Below are 25,174 nucleotides of genomic sequence, written 5' to 3' on the forward strand. Positions count from 1 at the left end.
GCTTACAATCACCTTCCCTTCCCCTCCCCACAACTGAGATCCTGTGAAATAGGTGGGGCTGAGAGAGCTCTAACAGAGCTGTAACTTGCCCAAGGTCACCCAGCTAGCTTTTTGAGTCGGAGTGGGGAATTCAACCCAGTTCACCAGATTAGCCTCCGTTGCTCATGTGGAGGAGTGGGGAATCAAACCGGGTTCTCCAGATCAGACTCCACCGCCCCAACTACCGCTCTTAGCCACTACACCATTACTGACCCTGAGCAACCAATCACAGTTATTTTGCAAGCTTCATAAAACAGACAGTACTCAAGCAAGAACACTGCCCGGGAAGAAAAGCCAAGAGTTCTGAACACAGGTGGATACTCCACATTTCAGGAATCATTCTACATGAAGATCCAACATAGCGCTGGAATATTTGCTGAAAGACGTATCACTTCTGTATACATCTGTCCATTTAAATCTCTGATCTTACTGCAAAGGCGCATTTAACAATGTATCAGCATCTGATCAGAGCTACAATTCTACACCCGATTAGCCGTGTACCTGATGGCAGAATTATGCTCTAAACGATTTGTCACTGAGAAACAACATACAAATGCATTGGCCTTTAGACTTAGGCCTGGTTTTTGCTGCAACAAACGCAGCAACCCCTCCGCCACAGAGGACTTTCTCCAACATTGCTAGAACAAGTAACTCCAGCCAAAACCCATTAAAAGTTCACAAGATATTATCTTAGGCCTGTTTATTTTATTTTCCTCGAATAGCTTTTTACAAGAACAATGCCTGCTAATCTCTTGGCTTTGTCTGCAGAGCACAAAATGAACTCAGGAGATAAATACTGGAAGTCATAGGTGGCCATTATAATAAATCTTCCTTCTTGAATGTTACAACGAGCTGATTTAGGTTAGGGCCATTCTGACGCAGGATACAGAAGAGATGAAAAGGATGTTATTGCTAGGAACTGGGTCCTGTACCTAAAGCTAGCTTAATGGGTAGGGTCTATAGACAATTAGGCAGGATGGATAAAGAACTGGGTTGGATCCTGTAAGCCCATTCCGTTAACAGTGGCGGTTCTCTTGTGTCATAAGGCGGCTCCTAGTGGCAGAGGAAATTGCCTCAGTTAGCAGAACAAATCTGCAGTATCCAAACCAATGTTTGTTTTGTTTTAAGTTGCAGTTATATTAAATGTGTTTTTTTTTAAAAAGACCCTGGTTTAAGTTGGAATCTAATATAAAAGTAATGCATTCTGAATTTATACTTACCATCTTTTAAAATGGCATTTGTGCCTATCATAAACATGGAGTTGGCCAACTTCTCTTAGTAGAAGAGCTGTTGTGGAACATAGAATCAGGGGGTTGGACTTGATGGCCCTGGTGGTCCCTTCCAACTCTATGATTCTAGATTTGGAAGGGACCACCAGGGTCATCTACTCCAACCCCCTGCACAATGCAGGGAATTCACAACTACCTCCCCCTCACACCACCAGTGACCCCTACTCCATGCCCAGCCAACTCCCAACTTTTGTATTGTGAGCCCTTTGGAGACATGTATTTTTTTTATGTAATGACAGTATTTTATTGTGATGAACAACCAATATTTATGTCTCTGCCAAGTGAACAGTATAGAACTTTATTCTCCGCCTCACAGTAAGATGCCGTGCTGGCCAATAAGCATCAGCCACTTTCTTCTGGAAAGTTCTGTACACTTTAGTCGTCGGGCCTTGCTTTTTCGTGTGTACCAAAAGAATCAAACCAAAATCCATGTTTTCTCAACCACCTCCCCCATCCAAAGTTGCCTTTAAGACAACTTTGTTGAGTGACATCAAGCGTGCCACATGGCCAAAGATTTTGAATTATGCTTATTGTTAGAATACTCTATTTAGATGCACAACTGTATCTTTCAACTACTAAAGCAACAATTATTGAATGTACTGGAACCGGAAACATAAATTACAAATGGGGAAACTATATATATTAATAATTCAGGGATTCCCCCCCTCCTATTGGCGAATATGCTTTTATTTCAAATGAATACACCCTGTGATTAGGGATGAACAGCAATATTCGGCTTGTCACTTGATTTTTAAGGTTTTGAGAGAAACCAATACAGCAACTTTACTTTACTAAACAACCTCTTTTTTTTCTTTTTCGGAAGAACGTACATACAATTGCAGGGCTACCAAGTTTGCGCCCACAACTGAATCTTGTTGGTCAGACTTCCACGGATGGTTTGCAGTCAGATCTGGAGGATGGGGAACTTCCTCTTTCATCATGCAGTTTTAAGGCAGGAACCACGGTAAAAGAAGACGTTGGTTTTTATATACTGACTTTCGCTACCTTTTTAAAGGAGAATCCAAACTGGCTTACCATCGCCTTCCCTTCCTTTCCCCACAACAGACACCTCATGAGGCAGGTGGGGCAGAGAGCAGAGAGAGCTGTGACTAGCCCGTCACCCAGCGGGCTTCCTGTGGAGGAGTGGGGAAACCGACCCTGTTCGCCAGATTAGTCTGCTGCTCAAGTGGAGGAGTGGGGAATGAAACCTGGTTCTCCAGATTGGAGCCTGCCGCTCTTAACCACTACACGACACTGGCTCTCTCCACGCTGTAGCTTTATACAAACCCAGAGAGGCTCAAACTACAGAGAGTAGTCACAGATCATGCTGGTCTCCATTTGTTTGGTTCTCTTCTGAGTTGAGCATGGGCCATTTAAAGGAGCTTTAATGCTGTTAGGGAATGATCATTAATTTTATTGGTCTCGCTCCTCCAGGGAACAGTCCAGTTGGTTCTGATGTGAGATTTACATTCTAGTTCTTTTTTTGACCTCCTGACGAGGACTGCGCTGGCTTAACTAGAACATGAAACAGAATAGGCAAAATGAGTCTGCCTTTTGAAGAGCAAGATCCAGCATCATTATAGAGCGGTGTGGCTTGGGGAAAACTTGGTTTGGTGAGGAAGGCTGTGTCGAGAATTAGAAGGTGGGTATCACACCAATGTAACTATCATTCAGGGCCAAACATACGTGCTGTAAAGGATCCCTCAATGCTACATGGTGTGGACAGGATAACATACTTGGCAGAAATGGAACGAAGGCCTCAAAAGCCTAGCAGTTTTCTCCAACGTACAATGTGAAAACCAGGAGCCTTTATTCCAAAACAAAATTTTATTCACTTCTTTCTCTCTCTCATGAGAACAAATAATGCGAAAAATAAAACATAGAAAAATACTGATGAATTCAGAGGGGAAAACACATGGGAACTCATAAGAGAGCGTTTTGTTTTCATGAAAAGCAGGAATGGGCATTTGTTCTCCAAGTGTTAAGCTATCTTTTAGAATTCCTGAAATATTAAAGAATATAAACCGTCAACCTTAGGCATACAATAGATACAAAATTGGATACAGCACTAAATGAGACAACATATAATTCCTCTATGTGTTAGTATTAAAAATGCAAGAGCTCAAATTAAAAAAAGAGAGTGCATCCCCCCCATGCCCCTTCCCCAAATGCAGAGCGCATTGGTGATGGGCAGCAAATGAGATGAGTTGTTGCAGATATTGGAGAGATGCATCTCCCTTCACGCCAGAACGTGCAGTGCCGGAGATGTTTGGGGGAAGGAATGCATGTGCTTGAGGCAAGAGAACACTTGCATCCCCCCAAAGCCCTAGACATATTTGCTTACTCAAAAGGAACATCATTACTCTTGTGTGAACACCGTTAATAGTGCATTGCTTATATGTTTACTATCAGAGCCTTGGGAGGATGCACACACAAAAACACACCTATTAGAACATATCTGATCTGTTTCATTCGCGCAAAGAAGCATGGCGAAGCACCAGTTAAAACCGTTTTGGGATACTTCTTAAATGATTAAAACGCAAAGCATCTCTGAGTAACATCTGAATGATGGAAATGGATGCTCCAAGCTACCATTGTCAATCCACCAGTGCTGGGCAACTCTCATTCCATTCAGAAGGAAACACGAACGCTTCCCTTCCCAACTGGCCTAAAAATAAATTGGAGCCTATGAAGCTGGGGTGTTGGATCATCTACACTCCTGAACCATCGTTACACCTAATTCATTGTAGGACTGAAAGGGATAACGGAAGGGTGCGGCAGATACACGCCTACCCAGAAAAGTGCAGGGTCAGGCTAGGATCTCTTCATGCTAGACTTTCCAATGAGATGATGAACAGGAGAACAAATGACTAACTGGGACCAAGGCTGATCCACAGGAAGGGGAAGTATTGGGGAAGGGCCATTGCTCAGGGATAGAGCATCTGCTTGGCATGCAGAAGGTCCCAGGTTCAATCCCCGGCATCTCCAGTTAAAGGGGCTAAGCAAGTAGGTAGTGCGAAAGACTTCTGCCTGAGACCCTGGAGAGCCGCTGCCGGTCAGAGTAGACAATACTGACTTTGATGGACCAAAGGTCTGATTCAGTATACGGCAGCTTCATGTGTGGGTCCCAAATCCATTCTTCAAACTCATGCAGATAGACAATATTATTGTTCGGATGCACATTTTTAGTACTTTTGGACGCTTGCAGCTTTACACCCAAGGATTTCTGCAGAGTTTTTACAGATTACTTAGCTGAAGAGAGCTATATGCAGATCAGTGTACTTATATCTGCAACTGCTACTGTTTCGCCATGATTTGTAGAAACTGGCACCTGGCATGGATGTTTCTTCACCAATTCAAGGGTCTGATTCCAAAGTTACGGCTTGTGGTTCAGTCTCAGATCTCTGTTAAGAAGCTACCATTGCATAATAACAGCAATCCCAGCCCCTCTCTGATCTCACCTTCCATGGTGCAAGCTTTTTTCCATGTGGTTTCTACTTTCCTGCCAGAGGAGCTGAGACTGAGCTACTGACTTCCTCTAACGCATGAAATGAACCTTAGATGGTGGCAGCGTAGGCAACTTCTAACTGAGCAGAGAAGCCGCTGTTGATACTGTCCTTTATGTCAGAAAATGCACGTCTACGAAACCAGCATAAGAGGAATGCACTGGAAACACCTGGGTGAGTCCTCAGAGGATGCTTACCAAAATGCATTTATTGAAATTACTATGTGAAAAGAGTTGTCTGTCCATACTCAGATAAAGTATAACTTGCATACTTGCTAGCAGAGTCTTAGCAGTTTTGTATCAACCATCCAGTATATACCATCTGTACTTAACAAAACTTCAGACCAGAAAGTCAGCGGTATGTACATACTGATTGTGGGCATAGGAGAGGGGAGCTACCACTTATAAGTCTTTCAGATACAAACACAGATTAGTCAAGTCCGGCTGTATTCAGCTGCTTAGCAGACTATATGCATGGATTTTATTCTTTTTAAAGTTCTTGTTAATTAGCACATATGCATTTATGTGCAAGACAAAAGGCAAATGCTTTATATAAATATTTACTAGAATGAACAGAAATGGCACTTAAGCATAAAACCACCCTGCCATTCACTAAGCGTCGAAACGATCCTGCTTCGTTATTCATCTTGTTTTTTAGTAGTAGTCTTTCCTTAATCATTTGGAAGGTTGCAGATTGGCTGGAAGTTCACATTGGTATGAGAAAGGAATGCCCAGTCGATGCAGTCTAGAAATAAAGAGTTGTGTTTTAGTTAATTTCCCGTAATTGATATCAAGCACTCATTAACTAAATTAAATTATTATTTACTTCATTTATGCCTCTCCTTTTTTTCCACAGGGGACCCAAAGGGGCTGACCTCATTCGCCTCTCCTCCATTTTATCCTCACAACAACCCTACAGAGTGTGTGACGGGCCCAAGGTCACCCAGTGAGTTTCCATAGCAGAGTGGGGAATTCGAACCTAGGTCTTCCAGATTCTAGCCTGACACCCTAACCACCAAACCGCAGTAGCTCTCGCCTTCCTATAACCATCCCTTGAATTAAATGTAGTTGTTGATACAAGAGACGGTAACATTTTAGACATTCTGTTTTCACTTGGCTACCTATATTCCTGGGGAGGCAAGAGGTTTTTCATGTATGTTTCAGAGCATACTTTGATACGAATACAAGAACTGGCAAATCACCAATTGTGAGCTGGGACGTCCCTGGTTCAAATCTCATGCACACTGGGACACATGCTGGTTAAGCCTGTCAGCTATGGAAAGAAAAGTCTCACTTAACCCCACTGTAAAATGGTCAGACGGGGGAAGCCAACGGCAAACCACCCTGTAAACATAGTCTGCCTAGTAAATGTAGCGATGTGACGTCACCCCATGAGTCACTACTGACCTGGTGCTTGCCCAGGGGACTACCGTTACCTTTAAAATAGTCACAAACACCTTGCCGCCTACAAGAGTATTGTAACATCTAGTGATCTATAATGGAAGAACAGGTCCCCTTTAAATACACCCTTGCAACAGCTGGAAAAAGCAACAGATAACACATACTGCAAACGCAGTTTTCCATCAGAGTCTTTGTTACTACAATAATTAATGGAAAGCATTTAGTAGATACTGTTCTCTAAGTTGGTCAAGGCATGGGTCTACCTGTGAAGGACCGTCCACGACAGGGGAAAAAGGGAAACTAGATACTACCTTACAATGGGTAGCCGTCTGTCTGTAGCAGTAGAAAAGAGCAAGAGTCCAGCAGCACCTTAAAGACTAACAAAATTTCTGGCAGAGTATGAGCTTTTGTGAGTCACAGCTCACTTCTGAAGTGCTACTGGACTCTTGGCTGTTTAATATTAGCTTATTATCCTGCTGGATTCACCAAACACAGCTTCTAACAATTCATGTAAATACTGCATGTAAATCTGAGAATTACATATATACTTTTAAAAAGGAAAGTAAAAAAAAACCCTCCTACTCCCATATTGCAGAGATCTCATGGTTCTTTTCAGAATTAATTTCAATCATCATTAATCTTCCACCCAAAATGAGTAATTTGAAATTTCACAGCTGACAGAACACAATATTCACGTATCATCTCCTTTTTCTGCTGAAAAACTTTTTTTCTGATCTCCCTGAAGTGGGTTAATGGCTAGCATTTTCCTTGGAATACATCTTAAGTATTTACCTACAAAGGGAAGAAGGTGACTTACCTCTAGTACAAGAAGAAAAATCTTGTTCTATGAGCAGCTGCCATACTTTCAGACATATTTCTGACTTTCAGGTAATTGACAAAACCTCGGAAAAATAGGAGGAGGCCTAAAAGCAGAGATACAATACGGAATGTATCAGTTAGAATCTGTCATTGGATTGTTTGTTGTTTCTACCGCAGCAGACTAACTGGGAACCTGTCTGGAATTAATTATAAGGCAGCAAGTCTTCAGAATTTGGTATTCCACATACACATACGAAGAACTAGTATTTAGTCAAAGTCCCATCAACACACCTTGAAAATATAAGGAAAGTATGGGAAGTGAGAGAGAACATGGAAAAACCTTTTCTAAGGGGCAATTTGGATAACGCTTAAATTTCTTGTACTGCATAATCTACCCCCAGTCAGGAAGAAGATCCCCAGGGTAGAGAGACTTTGCCCGTTTAACACAGGGGAGCTGGAAACCACTGAGCAGGTATTTTTTTAGGTGTCCCCTCTACAAGTCAGCCCACTTCAGTATTATTGAATAGGGAAATGGGCTCTGGTGATGAGGGTGAATGGACCAAAAGGTTTCTGTTGGGAGACAGCTCACCAGTCACCACCCAGGTCGCAAAATATTGTGCAGTAGCAATGAAAGCTACGTAGCCTTAATGTACTTCCTTAATCTGTGGAAATGTGAAATTGGGTGATTCCTAATTTTTTTGGCCTTGGTTGTAAATATTTACTCTGTATGGTCAGTTTCTGTTTTATCTGGCATACTAGCCGCAAATAATTTTTTTTTTATTTATTTACCCTCGGTGACCCTTGAAGCTTCTAGGAACATGATTTCTGACAAATCCAAAAGTGGGGCTGCACCAAATGTCCACAGAGTTCATCGTCGTTGCTGTTGTTATTGTTTTTGCAGTGTCAAAAATGTGCCATTTGGGAATGTGTGAAATTCTCCGGAAGGGGAGTGCTCCTGGGGAGGTGGGGAGGAAGGATGGATCGCCTTTTGCTGTGCAATCACAACCCATCCGCCTTTCTTGGCTTAACACTTCCTGAGAGGCAGGAGGGTTGTGGTGGGCATCACATTGCAGACTGCTTCCTTTTAAAGCCACGATGGCGGCTTTAAAGGGAAGAGAGCTCTTTTGCTTATTTGTGTACTTACAGAAGACTTTGAAAGGAGGCCCCTCCTTTTACGAGGGAAAACCGTTTTGCAAAATAGGAATCTGTTTCAGCTGACCCCTATTATCTGAAAACTCGCGTTATCTATTTCACTCCCTACTTACTTAGTTTCACAGGGGGAGGGGATTCAGATGGCTATTTTACCAAGTGATAAATCATCACAGAGTGCATGGAGCTACTCGACAATAGTCTTGGCAAGCAGTGAGGAGAATTCTACCACACTTCCACAAAACTGGGCTAAGAAATCTAGAGTTGCAAAACTCATCACTGGGCAGGACAGGTGACCCATACACTAAATATTAAAAAAAGCAGGAGTCCAGTAGCACCTTAAAGACTAACCACATTTCTGGCAGGGTATGAGCTTTCGTGAGCCACAGCTCATGATACATATCTGAAGAATGTACCTCCTTGCATATTCCAACACATAGCTCTGCAACTCTGATCATGCATAAACTATATACATCACTTCCTCTGTCAGAGGAGGCCCAGCCCTTCACTGCAATCTGCTACTTCATTTTTTTTTTCAAAATAAAGAGCTGGGTGAAAGATTATACAAGGTTACTGGGTAGAAAACTTTATGCACGACAGTACTGTGATAGGCCTAAACCTAGCCATCCAGTAACCTGCACCTGGGTCGTATGTTCTACAGAGCAAGCAAATATGGCACAGGGGAACTGTATTATCACTCTCCTTCATCGGCTATGTAAATATCAGCTATTAATGTTTCTCAAGGCTAGAGATGAACAGCGGTGGTTTGCCGCTGGGGCTCAGTGGCAGAGCATCTGCTTGGCATGCAGAAGGTCCCAGGTTCAATCCCCGGCATCTCCCGTTCAAGGGACTAGGCAAGTAGGTGATACGAGAGACCTCTGCCTGAGACCCTGGAGAGCTGCTGCCGGTCTGAGTAGACAATACTGACTTTGATGGACCAAGGGTCTGATTCAGTATAAGGCAGCTTCATGTGTTCACTGCCTGCCTCTAAACCCTACAGGGTTGCCATAAGTCAGCTGTTACTTGGGCACTTTCTACCACCCACAGTGTTTCTCGGCTGAAAAAGAGGAGGGACATTTCCACAGGCCAATGACAAATAAGCACAGACTGTCAACATGTGATGAGGGAGCACAAGACCCTGCTGGAGTGTTTTTCACTCTGTACCCACCTGGAGGGGAAAGTATTTCTTATGAACACACATCTAGAGGCCTTTTGCCAACAGCAGCTAGTAATTATGTGCCCTCAAAAAACTGTTTGTACTTCACACCTTGTTCCTAAATTTACACCCTTTGATCTTTCCACCTTTAGCTCCTTCTTCTTCAGTAGGGGTGAGTGTTTTAAGCCTTTTGACTGACAGGCCAACAACTAGAACTTTATTTTGATTAATTGGCCAGGGACAATTTTAACCAATGGGGCTACACTGGCACTAATGTAATAGAGAAGGGATTACTGATCATGGCCTTTCTTTCTAATGCTAATGTTTTGGTTTATTCAGTGGTAAGTTCCCACTCTTCCTCAGAACGCTTGAAGGGGCATCTGTATTGAGCTACCAGTAATGCACTGGTTTCATGCAATTTAGCTGCATGATCATTTTAAAAGATGGATGATTCATCATCAAAACATTCCTTAAAACCAGAATTGCACTGAGCTTTGATTTGATAGTGTCCAACTATCCAAGCTAGGGGCTTTTGACTTTTCAGCTCTTCAAAACATACTGCTGCAATTTGACAGTATAAGAGTTAGTTTGTATACGCCAACTTCCTCTACCACTTAAGAATGACTCAAACCAGCTTACAATCTCCTTCCCTACATCAGACACCCTGTGAGGTAGGTGGGGCTGAGAGAGCTCTAAGAGAGCTGTGACTAGCCCAAGGTCGCCCAGCTGGCTTCATGTGGAGGAGTGGGGAAACCAACCTGGTTCACCAGATTAGCCTCCGCTGCTCACGTGGAGGAGTGGGGAATGAAACCTGGTTCTCCAGATTAGAGTCCACCGCTCCAAACCACAGCTCTTAACCACTTCACCAGGCTGGCTCTCAATTGTTGTTTACTTGTGCTTCCATTCTGCTTGTCTCTAATTAATTTGTGAACTACCACAGGTGCACTCCCCCCGAAAAGGCAGTCTAGATTATTATTTTTTTAAAAACAATAGAGCAATAATTGAGAAAAGTATCAGTGTTTGACACCTACCGATAATACCAGAATCCTAGGATTGGATAGCATTCCCACCTACAAGGCAGAATCCCCCAGCTAACCAAGCAAGCAAGTTAAGCTTGATGCGCGAATACATTGGGAAGCCTATTCCCTGAGTCTGCGGGCTCAGCAGACAGGCTTTTCAAAAGAAAACCGAGGGAACAGAAGCACTGTGTTCAGAAAGCATAAAGCCCTTCTTCCCCTTGCCCGAGCGAAGAATGATTAATGCATGGTGCATTTCTAAGGGGGAATGCAAAGTGACAGACACGCTAGCATTCAGAATCGTTCAAGGTTTTGTCTAAAAGTGTTGCTGCAGATGATTTCTAATCATAAATACAGGCTTACACGTTTTTAACTCCAGGCCTTTATACTGACACAATCTCAGCGTGGCTGAAGCAATTAGTTTTACCCACAGTTGAGATCCAGTCAAAAATAGCAAGGATGTAATAAAAATGCTCAGAAAGCCAACAAGTGTATCAATGGAGAACTTTATTTTTATGACCTTGAAATCAAAAAAGGTAAGATGCAGAATATCAAAGTAAAATGGGAAAAAATGAAATAATATTTTCGAAGACCTTTGAAGAAAAAAAATATGGGCGAACCCTAGTACTGAGTTACCTTAGGGATTTTTTTATAATGTAAAATATTTTGTTGCTTTGCTTATACTTTTCTGTGTTGTCAACTGATTTCAGGTACACCATTGATGACTCGCAGAGAAATACGCTAAATGCCTCTTTTCAAATCTACTTGAAACAATGCATTATTCCCCTTTTGTTTGTATCTGATCTGCAGACTTACTGTTGAGGGGGAAATTTATTTCAGTCTTTTAAAATCCTAGTTTAGATTTTTCTATTCAGCCAGTGAGTCAACTTAATATCAAATTGAAACATTTTTGATTAGGACTTACCAAGTACAAGAAATATCCACCAAAGCCAGTACTGCCCATTGAAATAGCCAGTAAAATAATCTGAGAACTGGATGAAGGGGAGGAAAAAAAATGCATCAAACCATGTGAGATACTTCATATTACATTTGAGAACAAGTACACATTTAAACCAACACAACCATACAGAGAGATAAAGAAGAAGGCCCAGTGAACACATTTTGGAAACGATCAACTCTGGGAAGCATAAGAATGCAAAAGCATTTTTGTTTATTTGTTGTGCATCTGTTGGGTTTTTGTGCTTCCTAAATAAAGTCTCAGCCAACCTGTAAAAAATGTATTTAGTATTTACTCATTAGAATCATCCAACATTCACCATTATAAATTAATCCCCCGTTGGCGTTTCTCCCCCACCCACCCGTCCACCCCCGAGTCGGCCATCCCAAACACATTACAGCAGCCTGCTGCTTTCGATATTAACACCAAAAGTCACATTAGTTTAATCTTATCAGATGGGGATGTTTGGCTGACCCCACAAAAGAAGAGCTTTTGACCTTCTGTATACCCCCTACTGATAATCGCTGCCAAGAATACCGGTCCCATAAAGACTCCTGATTCATTAAACTCTTTTCATTTTCAAACTAGATGCTCTCGCATTCAGTTCCCAGCAGAGAGCTGAACGCGGCTAAATGAACCTTGAAGGGCCGATTCAGTCGTTCCGTTAGTGACCATGGCAGACAGTTTTGTTCTCTCCGTGATGTGGGAATCGGAAGAGGCAGCTGGAGAGCAGGGCAAGAGGATTTCGGAGACAAGTATCTTGCCTTGAGCAAACGCCAGACTGCATGCTTCACTGATAAAAAAAAGGGCTAATAAAACGCCTCCAAGAACTCGGTACAGATATAGACTTGAGCTTCCAAAACCGCAGAGCCTCGCTGCAACTTTTCAAAGGGGGTCGAAACAATTTAGTCAAGCCGCTTCATCGTTTTTCTCCTCTATCGCCACTACGGTTGGCTCAACACATCAGTCAATTCCAGGTTATTTTATACCAACAAATAGCTGGTATGCCTGGGGAAAGTACCGTATTATGTTACATTAACACTCATACAACACGTAGGGCCCACAGGTGATAAAGGTTAGATAGAAGAAAAATAAGTTTGCACATCGGTAATTGACAGGATTTCATGTGGCATTTTTTTTAAGGTTAGTAGTTCGTGATGTTTGCAAAAAAAAAAAAAAAGGTTAACCAGTGTACTTATTCAACAGACACAAGTAAACCTTCTTCAGTATTGCCACACATTAATCAGAGCTTGGTAGCCCTGCAAAACATCCATCTCCTGTTTCCACTTACTTCTAGGAGTTCAATGTTCTTGCGACTGCTTCTTATCTTTGTGTAGCCCCCACCTGTCTTCCCTAAGAAGCCTGGCTTTTGCAACCACAGCGCCCGAAGAGAACGGAGGCTCGAACCCGTGGCAGGGTCTTAACATGGGGATCTGACCACTACACTCAGGCAGGCAAACGAACAAAAACCAGGTATGCCAGCATCACACACACCCCATTTGATAATTATTTTAGCAAACCCTTTTAACCGTTCCATGGCTCCTGTAAAAGTTTCCAGGGCAGCTTTGTCCACCAGCCTGAGCAGTAAGAATCTCCATTTTAAGCTTCCTGGGCTGCTTTTGCCTCATCTAATTTTTCCTCCGGCTTTCCGTCTGATGTGCTCAACCTTCCGCTTCCACATTCCTGCTCTCTGCTTGACAGCAACCAAGCCTGATGATGAAGCTTGGCCAATAGCCTCACTTATTTTAGACAAAGCCTTTGGTTTCTCACCCCCCACCCCCAATAAGGTTTGAATGACATAGGATAAATAAGGGTACAAAACTGGAATACCATTATGCTATTGTGTTAAAGTCAATAAAAACAGACAGCATGTCTGAAAACTGCAATATATATGTCTTCAGACTAACACGCAGTATCTTCTCTATCTCTTGCAGGAGATTTGAGAAATAAATGCATCACAGAAAAAAGGTGAGTAGAAATACAGTTGACCATATGGCTTGAAGCTTATGTTTCTTTCCAGGTAACTTTTACAGAAGATAATGTCTTTCCAAAGGAGAAAACTTCAAAGAAGGGAAGACGGCCTGGCAGCCTCATTCAAGAACCATTTCGCATTGCTCAAATGAGCTAGGCTTTTTCAATTCTCCACAAGAATATTCTTGTAGACTCATCCTCATATACAGTGTTATATCACTATTACTTCCATCATGGTGGATCGGTTGCTGTCTATATGAAGATGATTGTTGTGTATATTTTATGGTCTTGGTACTATATGATAGACATATATATTGCACTTTTCTAACTTATGCTATCTATCTTCATAGGTTAAATAAGGTTTGTTAGAAACCCTCTGGTGACTGAAAATGTTAGGATCAAAAAAGGGGGGGCTGCTGTTTGGATACACAAGGTCGCCTGATAATTGGATACAGCCTCAAGGTGTAACTACTCTTCTCCTGCAAGCAAACTGAGTCATCCGTTGAGGAGTCAGGTCACATCCGCAGTTGTGCCATATTTTGACAACAAAGCAGTCATAAATAACCAAGGCAAGAAGGAAGTATATTAGTTGTACAGTAGAGGTTTAGTGCTATTTTTAAAAAGCAAAACACGAGATAGCCATTTTATTGCATGAAACCAGCGGTTCCCAAACTGTGCTCCATGAAGCACTTGGTGCTCCGCGAAACATCTCCTAGTGCTCTGTGAAGAGATTGGAAAGAAAAATACTATGGTCATTTGGTTTAGTATATAGGTAGCTAGGTGAAAATTAGTGCTCTGTTACGAATTTCTCTCCTGAAAAGTGCTCCATGACTCAAAAAGTTTGGGAACCGCTGCATTAAACTACAGCGAACTTCCCTCTCCTGCATGTCAATTCTTTGTGAGAGAAGAAATAAGCCTTGAAATAGCAAATAGCTGGTATGCCTGGGGAAAGTACCGTATTATGTTACATTAACATTCATACACAACGTAGGGCCCACAGGTGATAAAGGTTAGATAGAAGAAAAATAAGTTTGCACATTGGTAATTGACATGATTTCATGTGGCATTTTTTTAAAAAAGGTTGGTAGTTCGTGACGCTTGCAAAAAAAAAAAAGTTTACCAGAGTGACTCCCGGCATCCTCAGCCACCACGGCCGGGCCCAGAGTGACTTCCTTTGGCAGCCGATGCCAGCTCTAATTGTATGTGCACAGACAATGCTAAAAAAAAAACCTATAGGGAATTTAAATCCCTCAATGTATTTTTTAACATTTCAGATTTTTCTGCAAATGTGGGGAGTCCCCCAAATTTGCAGAAAATTTTTTGTTTAGCATAGGTGTGGCTCTGATCTGCGGATTTAGGTATCCGCAGATGAAGGCCATATGTCACTATTAGATATACAGTTAACTCATTCTAAACAAACCTGAAGGTTCCCCCTCAAAAGCCATCACCAAAGTACTCACTCGAACAATAAGAATCCATTTGATGAGAGACAGCCCAAATCCACAGATGGCACCATATCTCCCTGCTATGGTGTTAGTAATGCAGAACGATAAGCAAAACCCAATCCAGTTGAAAATGAATGCCACTGAAACGAAAGAAACACCCTTTGTTAAGACTCAGTTGTATTCCAGTTAAGCTGAAGTTTTACTGCACTAACTCGATTTTATTTTAAACACTCCCCAACTAGCATGTCAGCAAACGGTCTTCCAAACTTTAACTTTTCTCATCAGCGGGCATGAAAAATGACACTTAGAAAGGATTCATCACTGTGGTGTGGAGTAGGTCACAGTCCTTGGGAAGGTGTTGCTAAACTGCAGTAAAATACGGAGATATCCAAAGCCCAGCAGACAGTCTTGATGTACATGCAGTGGGTAATGCTCTGATGTGGCCAATATTTAATTCTATATACTTGGGGGAGGGGGGGGGAGAAAAACCTGGACATAAAGATCTTGTTGTTAAGAACACAGCTTCTTCCACACATCTCATATAACAAGAGTCCCATATGAAAGAGGGCATGAAGGTAAGCAGTGTTTTAATACCCAAAGGGCCAGGATTCCATTTCTAACTTTCAACAGTCACTGTGGAATAATTCACACAGCCAGGCATATCGCTTGCTGGCTGTAAGTATCACATCCTAACCTCACCGTAAGAAACAGTTTTATCACCCCTTGAATGAAGTGTCCTGTCAACAGAAGCATACTTATCAAATCCCTCGGGATGGGATCCAGCCAAAGCACTTCTGAGCCTCACTGATAATAGTATGGAGAGATCTAAGCGTGTGGTTTTAACATTATGGAAATTTTCGAAGTGCTTCATTTTAGCTAGGGCCATGCCCCTTATACTGAACCAATTCGTCGTACAAATTACATCTGCTATGATACACAGCAGAAAAAACCCTGCTGCCCATAAAGGGAGCCCATGTCGAATGAGCTGCCAAGAAAAAGGAAGGCAAAGAAAGGACGGTTAACCCCATCCCTCATCAACACAAATAAAATGCCCACCTTACTGCTGATGCTTTAATCTCCCATTTAACTCAGTGAGATTGCAAAGTGTGGCACTTGCTGAATCGCGACCAAATATAGCTTAACCAGTCTGAGGAAAACTGATTGTGTGGGATTTCTGGGGAGCGTTTCATAGAATGGGTACCATCACCAACAAATTCCTTCTGTGTTTCAAGTGTGGAACAAGGATTTTATTGCAGCTCTGAGAACTCCTATTCATTTTTTTTTTTTTACACCTAGTTTAAATTATATACATTTGGGAAGATTCATAAGGGAGACCCGCTGGGAACTCTAGATTTTTTGTGTGTGATCTCCACGCTTTTGTTTTGTTTTTAAAAAACTACATTGCTTTTCCATAAGAGGTGCAAAAAACCTATGTACAATTTAAAAATTGTACAATAATACAGGCCTTGACAATTTTGGGAGGCTTTATAAGCCACTTCAAAAATTTAGAAACCAGACTTAATTTTCAGCCTTCACGGGGTTTGAATCTTAATTGAACATACTTTCTAATTATTGCTCCCACAAAACACCTAATCCTAAATCCTTCACAGTTTCTTGTCATTTGTTAAAAGCTTCAGCCAAAGTGTTGTAGTATATAAATATATATGGGGTAACTCTGACTGTCATCACAAGAAAAAGCGAACTTCTACCCTGTACCCATAAATAAGCTTTGTACTTCTACTGAGAATCATCAAGAGGCACATACAGTAAATTGACTGCTGAAAATACTATGCACCACAATTAAATTTCTAGGTGCCAAGGCACCTGGAATTTGATCAGCCCTGCAAGAACATACATTTAAAAAAATAGTGTGTTTCAAGGTAAGAAACTAACAGTGAGCAGTGAGTCAAAGGATCATTTGTGCAAAGCAAAGCTAAATGTTACAAACAATTCTTGTTCCTCATGAATTCTTCCATTTTTCCTTTTTGTCAGACTCAGCCAGGCATCAAAGAGCAGCAACTGATACAATTTCAAAATTATTTGCCCCAGATCTAGGGGTTTCATAAGCTTCCATACTATTTTGGCTAGTCAGACTTTCTTTTTTGAAATGGGCTCTTGGAAAATCAGATTTAGTAATAAGACAGCTCAGTACTTTCAGGATTTCTGTAACGCACACAGAAGTTTATTGTTTCATTCTTCAGTCACTAAGTATTTTGAGTTCTTGGAAGGAAAAATGACAGAAATCCTATCTTCTCTTCTGCATTTTAGGTTGCTTGAACTTCCAAATGTTTGAAGACTCAGTCCTGCCCATGAATCCGATATGCCAATTGCCATTCCGAAAGCAACATAAATATGACCACGTCTACACCAAATTAATAACAAAGTGAATCAGTCTGGCCGTGGTCCGACAACGGAGGGCCTGTTCACCAGGATGCCAGCTGTCCAGAGGTATTTCCCCTGCATTTCTATCTACCCAAGCTTTGCTCAAAACACTGCGAGAAAAACCTAACTACTGCAAAGAGCAGCAGGTTTTCTATATCACACTAAGAGGCACAAACTTTCCTCTTGCCTAGAAGAGGCAACTTTCTCCATTCTAAATGTCTACTTTGATAGACTTCAGCAGTAGTAAGTGCTACTTTATACCCATTTAGCCAATATTTCCCAAATATATGTATCAGTGTTAATTTTACTTTTCTAATAGTATTTCATATTTAAGAAAATAAAAATGTAAGAAAAGCCATGCTGGATCAGGCCAAAGCCCATCAAGTCCAGCAGTCTCTTCACACAGTGGCCAACTAGGTGCTTCTAGGAAGCCCTCCAATAAGACGACTACTGCAGCATTGTCCTGCCTGTGTTCCAAAGCACCTAATATAATAGGCATGCTCCTCTGATCCTGGAGAGAAGCGGCATGCATCATGACTAGAATTCATTTTTGACTAGTAGCTATGGATAGCCCTATCCTACATGAACATGTCCACTCCCCTCTTAAAGCCTTCCAAGTTGGCAGCCATCACCACATCCTAGGGCAGGGAGTTCCACGGTTTAACTATGTGTTGTGTGAAGAAATACTTCCTTTTATCTGTTTTGAATCTCTCACCCTTCAGCTTCAACAGATGACCCCGCATTCTAGTGTTATGAGAGAAGAAAAAAAGCTTATCCCTGTCCACTCTCTCCATACCATGAATAATTTTATAGTATATCTGGATTGCATAAGTTGAACCTAAGACAACAGTGGTGTCAGACAGTCCATTAGGGGCTCAACAAGCCTCCCATTTCTGTTGCCTGGGCTAGTAAAAACAGGGATCGTCAATCACTTGGCAATATTAACACACAGTGAGTAGGCTCCGCTTGGCTAATGGGTCACAGGCCACTCGGCTGGCCAGAGGAAGCCCCTGTCCTATTAACCTGTTATAGCTTCCAGAGTGGCTTCAATAGCTTCACATCAAATCTCAGACTAACTGCAGGCAATTTCTAGCATCAGCAAGGACACTGGGGAAAAAATGCCACCTGCAACCCCATGACTTGAACATTAAACACCAGCTGTTGCAATGCAGAGATCTGTCAGGAGGTGGCAGCCACGTATCACAAACGGATCCCAACCAGTTCCCCATCAGCTCTGCGACCAAAGTTCAAACACACACATTCAGCCACCGGGAAACGAGGAATAAAAGCTCCCTTGTTAGCCAAAATGCTCGGTTAAGAATTATTATATGGGGGAATTAGCATTCAATAACCGGGACTGGACATAACCTGCAGGACCTAACCTGTGTCTACGGGAGTTCAATCTGTGATTCAAAGAATAAAGCGGAGTCAATGGTTTTAGCTTCAAGGATTTACTTATTACTCGTATGTACACAGACACTCAAATAACATGTACACAACAACACACAGAGTCTAGGAATTAAAGAGAGTAGTGTAGAGACGTTTGCCAATGTGGCAGGCCCTCTGAAGACAGGTAATGCTGCACCTGATCCAGAAACAGAGACGTCCGGGGTTCCATGGGCTAAGATACTGGGAAAGTGGGGAGAGGAAAAGGGATTCCCGGGACTCAACCAGCGAGGCGGAAGGGGAGCGTGGTCAGGCTGCGCAAAACCTAAACCAACAAAGTGACAGCAGGTATGCCGGGGGAAGACCTAAGGTAAGGTATGGACTAAGGAGACCCCAGATATACCTTTTTCTGGGGGCGGGGTAATGAGTTTTCCCCTTTGTGGTTCCCGTTGTGACACAAAAGGTGACAATAACACTAATGGTCGGCTGCCGGGGTGGGGCAAGTGGGCAATTGAAACAAGCTATTCTACTGATTTGCGCAATTCCAGGAGGACCGGGAGTCCTTTGTAGATGGGATCAACGAGCTGGAACAAAGACGCATGCAGCTGGGTCCGGAGGGGGTCGCTTTGCATAGCCGAGGGAGCGATCCTCCGTTACTGCTATCTTGATGTTTTCCAATGGCCCATCAATCATGCAGATGATGCGGGGAGGGGGGGATTAACGACGACTACGTGTTCCTTGTGAAATGGATTCTGCTGGAACGGGTGCACAGGAAAATGGGTTCCCTCTGGTTCACAGGAGGGGTTGACCTGGCTGTGGTTCCTTGGCTGCCTGTTTCGTGGGACGGGATAGGAGCCCTTTCAGTGGCGATTCGGGCTGGCTGTCACGTCTGGAATGGTGGTGTCACACATCTGTTGGGGTTGCCATGACCAGTCCGGGAGATTGGCAACCCGTTTGCTTACACCCTGTCCAGTGTTAGTGTGCGGGACTTGAAAGAATCATGGAGTTGGAAGGGACCACCAGGGTCATCTAGTCCAACCCCCTGCACAATGCAGAAAATTCACAACTACCTCCCTCCCACACCCCAGTGACCCCTACTCCATGTCCAGAAGATGGCCAAGATGCCCTCCCTCTCATTCAAAACTCCCTCAATTCAAAACTATGTCACTATAGCAATTGTCTACTGGGGGAGAAGAAGGATGCCTTGCCCTGGGCACCCATTGCTATCCTCCAACGAACTGTCTGCCAGGCAGAGATGCAAGACTGTCCCAAGAACCCCATCCTAATAATGATTAGCATAATACACGTGCATTCCCTATTGTTTTAAAAACTCTTTCCCTGCAAATCTGAAAGCTCTCTGCTATGATGCATCTGTGTCGACATGCAGTGTCCACTACTGGCATCTGCATTAGGTGAAAGTACTGTTTATTAGGTGAAGCAAGTATTTACTTCATTTTTACCCAGCCTTTCCCCCATAATGGGGACCCAAACTAGCATGCATGCTTCCCTTCTCCTCCATGTTATCCTCACAACAGCTTTGTGAGGTAGGTGTAGGCAGAGAGTGAGTGAGTGGCCCAAGTTCACCTAGTGAGCTTCCTTGGTAAAGTGGGGATTCAAACCTGGGATTCCCAGATCTCCCCCCCCCCCAAGGGCAGTCCATTAACAGTGATGCCTTTCCCTGCTGCAAGGAGCCTTGCTCTAACGCGCATGTGTTAGCAGTAAGCGCCCCTGTGGACAGAATGGACTCGCATGGGTTTAGCGCACCTTTTCTCCCAGTCCCACGAAGCACCCAACCGTAAATAGGATAAACCAACGCGGTTTAGAGAGACTGCCACCAAGGGCTACTCACTGAAAAAGGCCAACATGAAGATGCCGTCGTTGCCCACACGGAGCTGGTCTGCATCGCTGAAGTCATCTCTTGGGGGATACTCTTCTTCCTTTAAGGTGATGACAATTTACTTTACACACCGTGTCAAAAAACTAAAATGATTAGGATCTCACAATCAATCAGGTTAAGCAACACAAAGAAAAACACAGCTACAGCACACACGTAAAGAAGACACACACACACTTTCACCACTCAAATTGTAAGAGTAATAACTAGTATTTATCAGCAAACCCAGTCCTGCCAAAGTTTATACAAAGCTAGATTTGGAAGAAGAGTTGGTTTTTATACCCCCCTTTTCTGTACCTTTAAGGAGCCTCAAAGAGGCTTATACAATCGCCTTATCTTCCCCTCCCAACAACAGGCAGATGGGGCTGAGAGAGTTCCGAGAGGACAGCGCCTGGCCCAAGATCACCCAGCAGTATTCGTGAGGAGGAATGGGGAGTCAAACCCGGTTCTCCAGATTACACTCTGCTGCTCTTAACCACTACACCATGCAGCTGTAAATGGACGGAGCGGCTAGCAAAGTTTTGTTCAGGGGAGGGGGCAGGAAATAAAGAAAAAACTATCAATACTGTTGTCCCTCTCTGAGCTTTGATGGCTCGGATCCCAAACAGCACAAGGAGAGCTGTGCTAGAGGAAGGCAGCCCCCCACCCATCCTGCAGCTCAGTGGACCCAAAGGAAACCGTGTGGGGGGAAAAGTGGAAGTCCGCGGTAGGTGTCGGTGTGGGGAAAACTCTCCTGCCCCTCCTCTGCAGATGGAAAAGCTGTCCGTCAAAGGAGTTGCTGCTGTGCCTATGTCCGTTATGGAAACAACGGCTTAAATACAGCCTGAGTGGCCGCAGCAGACTTTACGAAAACCTGCCGGGGAGAAAGGCTTTCCCTTAATTCCCATGACTGAACTCATCCAGGTGGGGGTCAGAAGCAAGCAAGACTCAAACGGCTTGAGTTCATCCAATACTGACAACCGCAGTTACTCTCAAGCTTGCCTCGCATGGTAGCACACAGCTGGAATGGCTGGCCACGTGGTCAGTTTATATCTTGGCCTTTCCTCTGGGAAGTGCATGGGGTACAAAGGACTCACCCAGCCAGCGTGGTGTAGTGGTTAAGAGCGGTGGTTTGGAGCGGTGGAGTCTGATCTGGAGAACTGGGTTTGATTCCCCACTCCTCCACATGAGCGGTGGAGGCTAATCTGGTGAACTGGATTTGTTTCCCAGCTCCTACACACGAAGCCAGCTGGGTGACCTTGGCTAGTCACAGCTCTCTCAGCCCCACCTACCTCACAGGGTGTCTGTTGTGGAGAGGGGAAGGGAAGGTGACTGTAAGCTGGTTTGAGTCTCCCTTAAGTGGTAGAGAAAGTCAGCATATAAAAACCAACTCTTCTTCTTCTTCTAGAACAGGGGTGTTGAACTCAATAGTTATGATGGCTGGATATGACATAAATGTCACTTGGTCAGGCTGGGCCGTGCCTCGCCAGCCCAGATCAAGAGTGGGAGGGGGGGGCTGCTTCAACAGGCTGGGTAAGAGCTCTCAAGGGGCCGGATCCGCCCCACGGGCTTTATGTTTGACACCCCTGCTCTAGAAAGCTCATACTCCCAAAAACCTTCTTGGTCTCCAAGGTGCTACGGGACTTGAATCGAGCTGTTCTACTGCAGGCCAGCACGGCTCCCCTCTGAAACCATCCCAAGCACAGTTACAGCCTTCTTGTGCCACTGAAGTCCATGGGCTTAGAAGGGTGCAATCATGTTTATGATCGCGCTGTTAGTTTGTATGTCTTGCCCTCGCACACAAGGCAAAATGGTCACCGACTGCTGTGGAGACTGGCCTATGCCCAGAATCTCCCGATTTTATATAGCCCTCAACAGGTAACAGTGTGGTGGGGCCTTCCCTGCTTGCTGGGGTTTTTCCTTTTTGAGGATGCTTTAACTACAGCAAGAGGCCACAACAGCCGCATTCCTTCTTTCGTGGGGATACAAGCCCCCACCCCGAGGAAAGCAAGAAGGGATTGATCAGGCCCACTGTGGTGGCCGGAAGCTCTCTCTTGCCTTTGCCAGGGAAGCTCTAAGAAATATCCGCAACTCCTACGCTATTCCAGTGAAGCCCCTTACCATCCCTGGCTACACCACGATGTGACATACGCCCCACCTCTGCAAAGCCAGAGGGGTTTCCCGGGTGAAGTTTTTGTTAACAGATACATAAGACACTTCACGAAGTGGACAGTCACAAATCTTGGGAGACGCAGAAATACGTAACGAACACCTATTGCCTGGGGGGCGGGGGGCTCTCAGTGGCATGTAAACTTAGTTAAAACACACGTGCATACACGTTTGTCTTCCACAATGTACAAAGTGGATACCAATGGGAAGCATCTCTGAAAACCTTACATGGTCCTAACAGTTGTGGACATTTGCATGTTTTAACACAATGAAAGCTTAAGGTTTGGGGGCATTTCCCTCCCCCCTACCCCTACTGGCTTGGCTCTTCGCCCAGGGGCTGTGTTCGGCAGGCACCACCTTGTGAGTGTGTTTTTTGTGATTTTACTGTATTATTGTATTTTGTTTGGGGGGGGGAAGGGATTGTGAGTTGCTCTGGGTCTCTTTTGGGAGAAAGGCAGCATATAAACGCCACAAATAAGCATCGGGGTTATAACCAAGTTGCCAGATTTTGTTCATGGAACGTGCCTAAAAAGGAATCTGAAATAGGATCTCCATAGTCCTAATCAAACTGCCACTCAGAAAAGGAGAAAATCATATTCTTGCTGTCTGACTCCAATGAGTATATTTCTCATTGAACACCATTGTTTGCTCTGGCAGCAAGAAGAATAAGAGCTAAGGTAGTTAGCTCTAGAGCAGAATCCCACAAACAATGTTGTTTTTGGTGGGCCGTATCAATGCTAATTCTACTAGATTTTATTTTCTTATACATGCCTCTTTTTTTAACATTGTGCTACCCTGTGTATGATGTTTTGTTAAGGCCTATGGCCACATACAAATAAATTCTACTACTACCACCATAGTTCTAATCAGATGCCTTAATGACCCGCACCGGCTCCTGAGATCCTAACAATATTTCTCTTTATGTACAAGCTCCATCCGGATAAGAGAATTGTTGGTTCCCAACAGATTTTTGAAAGAGCTACTTTTTTTATCTGGTGGTACACACTGGGACAACATCCGAGTAGCATTTAAATGCGATAGCATCCCAGTAGGCTTATAAACGCATTTCTCTCTTAAATATCCAGGCAGGTGATTTGAATTTTTGCCACCCCCTATGCTCCAGAAATATTTAGCACATAAGAAAGGCCCTACTGGATCAGACCAAGGCCCATCAAGTCCAGCAGTCTGTTCACACAGTGGCCAACTAGGTGCCTCTAGGAAGCCCACAAACAAGACGACTGCAGCAGTACCATCCTGCCTGTGTTCCACCGCACCCAAAATAATAGGCATGCTCCTCTGATACTAGAGAGAATAGGTGTGAAGCATGACTAGTATCCACTTTAACTAATAGCCATGAATACCCCTTTCCTCCATGAATATGTCTACTCCCCTCTTAAAGCCTTCCAAGTTGGCAGCCATCACCACATCCTGGGGCAGGGAGTTCCACAATTTAACTATGCGTTGTGTGAAAAAATACTTCCTTTTATCTGTTTTGAATCTCTCACCCTCCAGCTTCAACAGATGACCTCACATTCTAGTATTATGAGAGAGAGAAAAAAACTTCTCCCTACACAATGTAGTGCAATGTGCAACCGTGCTGGCAATCGAGGCCAAGGACAGAGCGGCTTCACGACAAGACTCCCAAAGAATGCTAAGAGCCAAATGTGTTGTTACTATTTTAACACCAGAGGGTGCTCACACACTAAAAAAAATCCCAAGCATACCACGTTGTCCAAACTGAAGCGCTATAATGGAGGGGGGAGGGAGCTGCATACAGCATAACAAATGCTACTTTTGCAGGCAAATCATTTCGGATGGTTAAAATCAACAACATGCCGCTGAGGTCATCACTCTTCCGCAACAACTTGTCTCAGGGCTGCGTGTTCCACTGCATCTAAAAGTCAGGGGTGCAGTGTGAACACTAAGAAGTGTACAACAAGGGTTGTGTGTACTTCAAGCTAGAGAATTCTGGACCCAGGCAATCCAAATCCCAGGCCAGGTTACTTTCACAGCCCCTACAAATTATGTCGAATGAATTATTTGCACTTTAAAAAAAACATTTTGTGTAATTTATTCTGGCTCGGAAAATTATGGTCTCCAACTACCAGATATCTTCTTCATTCTCTTTTCCATCTTCTGTGTGTCATTTGGTGCTGCCTACAGGCTTTCAAATCATGTATGTGCAGCCATAATGGCTAGAAACTTGATTCTTATTTAAGACGACAAAGAAAAAAAAAGGAGGGGGGGGAAGAAACTTGGATTCCCAGGAAACTGAATTCTAAAACCGCTATCATATTATGTGTGGGGTTTTTTCCCCTGCACCCCCAGAAGTGCACTTTATACTTAGACCCAAGTATAATTCAGCTTCTAACGCTGACCCTGTTAAGGAACAAGTGAAATCTTTGCAAGGCTTTTTTATTTTAATCTTTACTCATCAGTTTTGATGTGCCATTTCAATATGTAACTTTGTGATTATGTGAAAGGTGCCTACTTTAGATATTTTTATATATGATATTCCACCATTACCTATACTTTTCTTTAGTATTCTGGTGTGTATGGGAGGGTCCATCATGAATGAACGTTTGCCACAAATTGGCTTAAAACATATTTTAGAAA

At 43.4% G+C, this 25,174-nt stretch overlaps 1 protein-coding gene across 1 annotated transcript in view; it reads right to left on the reverse strand.

The window, feature by feature from the left end:
* Window positions 1-5,484: 5,484 nt before the first annotated feature.
* The window catches only part of NDFIP2 (Nedd4 family interacting protein 2), a 43,394-nt gene continuing 23,704 nt past the window's right edge, over window positions 5,485-25,174 (reverse strand). Inside the window, exons 5-9 of the mRNA XM_056862136.1 lie at window positions 20,366-20,453; window positions 14,764-14,888; window positions 11,300-11,366; window positions 7,052-7,157; window positions 5,485-5,578 (exon numbers count right to left, since the gene is read on the reverse strand). Coding sequence (XP_056718114.1) covers window positions 7,054-7,157; window positions 11,300-11,366; window positions 14,764-14,888; window positions 20,366-20,453 — 384 coding nt within the window. The 3' untranslated portion in view covers window positions 5,485-5,578; window positions 7,052-7,053. The remainder of the gene's footprint in view (window positions 5,579-7,051; window positions 7,158-11,299; window positions 11,367-14,763; window positions 14,889-20,365; window positions 20,454-25,174) is intronic.

Source organism: Euleptes europaea, chromosome 16 (genome assembly GCF_029931775.1).
Source record: "Euleptes europaea isolate rEulEur1 chromosome 16, rEulEur1.hap1, whole genome shotgun sequence".
Lineage (NCBI taxonomy): Eukaryota > Metazoa > Chordata > Lepidosauria > Squamata > Sphaerodactylidae > Euleptes > Euleptes europaea.